We start from the raw sequence: 6,066 nt of genomic DNA on the forward strand, positions 1-6,066 counted from the left end.
TCAGTCAGATAATGCCACACAAAATCAAATGATTATGCCTAATGTTAACCAGAGCAGTTTACAAAGTCAACCCAGTTCAGTGCACAATCCTCCTATCACCACCATCACCTCCAACAGTACACACAATGTGCACACGACACACACATCAAATGCCACACACTCAGCACTGCAGAGCCAAACACAAAGTCATGGAAAGACTTTTCAAAACACAAATATGGACCATCCTGTAAATGGAATTTCTGAACGACAGAATGGCTCTTCCCCCAACACCACTCTGACCCCTACTCCTACCACCACCACGACCACTACCACCTCTTCCCCTTCCTCATCCTCCTCCTTCTCTTCCTCCTCCTCCTCCTCCTCTTCGTCCTCCTCCTCTTCCTCCCCCTCCTCTTCTTCCTCTTCCTCCTCTTCTTCCCTGGAATCTGAAGTGCCATCATCTGCCCTGAGCACCACCACCTCTGGTGCTGTCACTGTGGTAACTATCACATGCGCCAGCCTTATATCCCCAGCTGTTTCTCTTGCTAGCATTGCTGCAACAGCAAGCACATCTGCCTCTCCAACTGCAGCAACACAAGTCACTCAATGCCATACAGTTACAATTCCACCAAGTCAGAAATTACCCAGTGTTTCACAACCACCACCATTCTCCTCATGTAGTGGAAGTTCTACTACACCTGTAATCACTGCAGCTATGAACGTACAGAGTTCTCATTCAAACTGTAGCTCTGGCATACCTTCCACTACCTCTCATCCCACATCTGCTGTGCCTACTTCTGTCTCAGCCACTAACTGTGTTCCTCACTACATGACAACTCCACCTCCGTGCATCCAGCTGAAGACTCCACCGCTATCAGGTGGCTCCAGTCAACACCACATTGCTACTCAGCCTCAGCATGGCCAGCTTAGAACACCCCCACCTCCACTGTGTGTTCCTCCCCGCACACCTTCACGAGAACCAGCTACTCCAAGCACAAGCAATGGGCTCAATATCAGTAATGGATCCCAGCAGGTCAGAAATGTAAATGCTTGAATGCCAGACGTTTTAGTTTTGTTCTACTAATATTTGTATAATGAGGACATTGTTATACTCTTAGTATACTCTTCATATAATGGTTTTACTAAGGTCCTGCCTCTTTTTTACATCACTGCATTCAAGGCTTTCGCCTTTAGTTTTAAATATTCTTCCATCTATCTACCTTTGTTCTTTTCCTCTTTATTTATCATTTCCAGTCCTCATGCACTTACCTCTCTTGCTTAGTTCTTCAACCTCCTCCTCATCGACACCTTTCTCTTCCACCTCCTTACCTATCTTGTCCTTTTCCTCCTCCTCTTCCCATTTTTTCCATCCGTTCTCCTGTCTGCTCCCTCCCTTTCTGCCTTCTTGCCCAAATCTTCCTCTTTCTTCTTTCCCTGTACTTTCTTTTCATCAGTTACATGTATGTCATTTACTCGGTCATTTGTGTTTTAGATATTTTTTCCTCAAACGAAAGACATTAACCCAATCATTATGGATTTATGTACTGTCCCCTTTAGCTTCTTGTGAATTTTGTTACATACAGATGGCTTCACATGTGCTCAGCCACCAAGGAGTCTATTGACTACTTCTGATTTTCCTATTCCTTGAAATTGCAGGAAAATGTGTTTTTCTTTCTATTACTATCAATATCAATATTGTTATTATTCTTACTGATATTATGATTTTTAGATTGTTGTTAAAGTTTTGATAACATTAAAGACAAATGCAAATGAAGCTTTCCAAAAATCAAGGAAAAGGTTAATCAGGAGATAGGTAGGACAAATTAATGACTCCTTGGTGACGAAACACTTGTAGAGCAATCTATCTATAAATAGAATAAATAAACTTATATTACAGTGGGCATGGCATGTATTCTTGCCATCCGTGCTGATTGGGTTAATTTCCCTAACGTACTGTCTTTTATTTGTTTGGTTATTTGTTTCAGGTGCATGTATGGGTTGGGGTTGTGGGTGGGTAGAGATACATTGAATTTCCATTATTTCATCAGTCTTAAGGTATGTTTATGGATGTAGTTTAAGACTGATTACTACAATACCTAAACTGTAAAGTATATATGTCTTTTCTTTGCAGGTCTTCTACACTAGCAACAATGGACCAGGTGTAAAGAGTGGTGCAGCTGCCAGTTGTAGTATTACAGGACCCACACCATCCCTACCTGGGAGTATAACTGGTTATAGCAACCCGGTAGGCATGCACACCTCGTCTGGGAATATGCCGCATCCTGCCTATACTTCTGCAGCAACTGTAGCTTATACTGTAGCCAATAATATGAACATGCCTGTTTATACATCTTCTGGGAACATGGGTGTTCCCCCACCTACTAATGGAGGGCTGATGCCTATGGTACCTCCAGGAAGTTCATATCCAACCACCTACTTGTACCCACTACTAGGGGGCCCTGCAGGCTCACATACCTACGTTCCTCCGGGGTCTTATGCTGCCCAGCATCCCCATAGACCTGTTTATATATCACATATGCAGCCAATGGGTCATGTAGCCCACATGAAGCCCACACATCAACCAGGAGGACATGTAGGCACTGGGGGTGGCAGTAGAGGTGGAAGTAGCAGCAGCAGCAGTAGCAGCAGTAGCATTAGCAGTGGCAGTGTACGAGGATTCAACAAGGTCGGGCAGAGGGGCCACGGTCCAATGAAAGGTGGCACGAGGTCGTCGGACTCTTCTCCTTCATCCTCGCAGTATTCATCCCCGCCACAGACACCTAGTCCAGATCATACACGTGAGACAGATAAACGGGGTAAGTTTTGCACATTTCTCCTGTCCTACGGTTATCATTGAATTGGTGATTTGTGAGAGTGCGAAGAAGTATGAAGTAAGTATTTGGTAATCCTGTACATCTTTGACGAGGAGCTGTATATTTCAGATGGGGTTTTCTGCATTGTGTACAGTACTGTTGATAAAATAAAAATTTGTAGAAGTAAGCATGTTCATCAAAAGGAGATTGGCTCTGAGATAGATAATTTGCTATGGAAATATTTAATAGATGACTCATTGTTTCGTTTAGAATTTTCTGTGATAGAAGAATGGGTGGAGTATTTGATATAATTTATTTACATATGGTGTAGTTATTTTGTAAAACTGGGATTCTTTGTAACTAAGACATTAACTTTAGGATGTGAATCACAAGCTTTATAGTAAAGAATATAGATATTTGACAGGAAAATGTTTGTTCCCCCAACTTTGTCAAAAGCTTCAGATCTTAGAGAGACTTATTTTATTTTTATTTTTTATGCTCTTCTTCTTCATATGAAAACATTTTAAAGCAAATGCATTTTCTCCAAGCTAAATGATCCTGGGTAATGGGAGCTGTACCATATTTTGTTTTGTTCAGAATAAGTTCAGAAAAACGGACAAAGCAAAAGTATCTTCTTATTGTGGTGCATGGAGTTGATGGAGTTCTAGCTTTATAGAGTCAGTTCTTTCAGATTAACCAGTAGAGATAACAGGGAATAGAACTACACCTTTATTGATGGAAAAATTATCAGGGCAATAACTAATACAATATTTTGCCATTCACTTGATGACAAGGCTGGTGTGATACTGGCAGTATCAGCATATGTGTTTCTTTTTCTTGTATGTTTGTTGTTACTACGCTCTTCTAGCTATGAATACTTGTAGTAATGAAATGTCTTCAGAAGATACTTGAGCTCTTTTACTCCTTAATATATTCATTTTTATGACCGTTTTACTTCAGGTAAAAGTTTTCCTTAGGATGATTTGTTTACAAATTATTCACAAATGTAATGCCATTTCATTATCAAGTCAGTTTCTATATTATTTCCAATGTTTTTTACAGGTAAAAATGATGGAACTGAACCTGGGGAAGCAGGGGAAACTGCAGGATTAATAGGGTCAGGTGCCAGTGAAGAAGGAACTCCACCCCCATTGCACCATCCCCCTAATCCTGTCCTGATGCCTCCCCACACTGGCCTGGCACAACCCCGTTATGTGCAGTACCAGCAACTAAGCTACATGGGTTTTCACCAGACAGGTATAAGGTATCAGGGTTTGCCCTTGTCAGCCCAGACACACGTGGTGGCTCCTAGAAATCCTCTTCCGCTGAATGGGGACAAGTCCAGCCGTGAGACTACGCCCCCCGCACCAGTTTCCTTACCAATGGTTCAGCAAGATCCACAGTGCTGTATACGATCTACTGACACTAATGTTGCCCCGACCACATCAGCTGGAGGGAGTCATGGGCGTAATGGTGGCTCTCCTCACACAGTACCCTCCCACCCAGATGGTTCTTTGCCTCCTGTAGCTCTCACCCCTGTCCCAAGTATTGCCTCAGCCACCACGGCCCAAGTACCTCCTGGTAACTTGTGTTCTGGAGCAAGACATAGTAATGTACAGTACAATGCCCCAAGTTACCCAGTGCTCATGGGTACACACATGTTTCCGCACCTTCCAGGATTTATGTCAGCCCATGGCTCTGCTCTGTCAAATGGCTTTGTATCCCCTTCATTACCTCCTAACATAGCCTTTCCCCCAATGGGCAATGGAATGAATGCAGAATTTGGTGTATATGGAGGTCAGTATCCGGTGTTAGGAGGTAACTCTCAAGGTGGTGGTGGTGGCGGTGGTGGTGGTCCGGGCACTGCTTGTGGAACCCCAAATGTGATGGGCCCCCCATCTACTCCGGGCCCAGGCCTTGCTGCAGGGCTGCCGTACCCTCACCACTATGTCCTGCCCCACACACCCAATCCGTCCGCCGGTGCAAAGAAGACTTGCTACAACTGTGGGCAGGTGGGTCACCGCGGTGCTGAGTGCAAGGAGGCAAACATAGAGGAAATGTGCAAACGTACCAAAGACCGTCCGGTCTGAGTACAAAATATCATGGTGCAATAATAAAAACACAGCCACCCATTATGCCAGCACTGTGGAGCAGAACTCTCAGCACAACTGACAAAGCTACCTTAGGTCAAGGGCTGAAAATTGTGTGTTGATAGTCATCATCATTTGCAGTTTTGAGCATCAAGCTGACTGTGGTTTTAAAGTAAATGTTGTTTTACTTACATAGACTAGTCCATGACGAATGCAGATGTAAGAGTGGTCATGTTATTGGTCAATCTAGTGCCAACAATTTTCCTATCAAAACTCATATTATTTCATCTGATAGGGTTATAATTAGGAATGATGGTTGATATAAGTATGCAGCTGAATTATTTTTCAACAGTGAGGAGTTTATAGTTCTGAAATGAATTTTTATTTATTGAAGATTAAAAGGAATATGTTAAGTATTGTGTATGTTAACACTATTTGTGATCATTGATGAGTATGTAGTCAGTGAGTATTCAGGAGGCCAAAGAAGTGACAGAAGATGATGGATACGGCCAGTGATATTTATTGTTTAGCTCGTGGGAGATAATTCTGTCAAGGACAGGAAAATCTGTTGCATTAGTGTCATTAAATTTATAATGAATCACTTTTTTTGTTTTGGAAATATAAAAGTGATACCTTGAACAATGTTCAGTAACTTTTTTTTTCACATTGACAAAAAGTGAATTTTGCATCAAATTCTGTGAGACAGCTTTTTCATCTTATAATCTACATCTGGGTATAAAGAGTTAATTTAGAAATTGTTTGCATGTGTAATTGGAGTTGTGAAGCTGAGTTACAAAGAGGTTGGGTCAATATTTCTTAGAGAAAGTGACTCAAGACGTACTTTCCATATTCAATATTTGTATGAAGGCAATCAGATTCTTTGGCAGCTTTAAAAATGCACCAGAGTCTAATGAATCAAATTAAAAGATCATGAAAAAATGACACTCCCTGCCATAACTATAGTGAGATTCATATTACAATACAAGCATCCAAAGAATATAGAGATTTAGTGCAAATCCAGGTGACTTACTAATGCCCTTTCATGTTTGATTAAAACAGGGTCCAGATGCTTATGCTCATATTACCTGATATTATTATTCTTTATGTGAGGCCATAATATTTTCTAAGTCACGTAGTACCCAGTGAGTAATATTTTTTTCTTTCTTTCTTTTTTATATGCTTTT

The 6,066-nt window shown here is 41.6% G+C and overlaps 1 protein-coding gene across 1 annotated transcript in view; it reads left to right on the plus strand.

Moving 5' to 3' along the window:
* The window catches only part of LOC125038345 (mucin-17-like), a 20,478-nt gene extending 14,994 nt beyond the window's left edge, over positions 1-5,484 (plus strand). The window contains exons 6-8 of the mRNA XM_047631819.1: positions 1-1,012; positions 2,111-2,795; positions 3,855-5,484. The exon at positions 1-1,012 is cut by the window's left edge and continues 182 nt beyond it. Of these exons, the coding sequence (XP_047487775.1) occupies positions 1-1,012; positions 2,111-2,795; positions 3,855-4,882 (2,725 nt within the window). The 3' untranslated portion in view covers positions 4,883-5,484. The remainder of the gene's footprint in view (positions 1,013-2,110; positions 2,796-3,854) is intronic.
* Positions 5,485-6,066: the final 582 nt, after the last annotated feature.

Source organism: Penaeus chinensis, chromosome 24 (genome assembly GCF_019202785.1).
Source record: "Penaeus chinensis breed Huanghai No. 1 chromosome 24, ASM1920278v2, whole genome shotgun sequence".
In the NCBI taxonomy this organism is placed as follows: domain Eukaryota; kingdom Metazoa; phylum Arthropoda; class Malacostraca; order Decapoda; family Penaeidae; genus Penaeus; species Penaeus chinensis.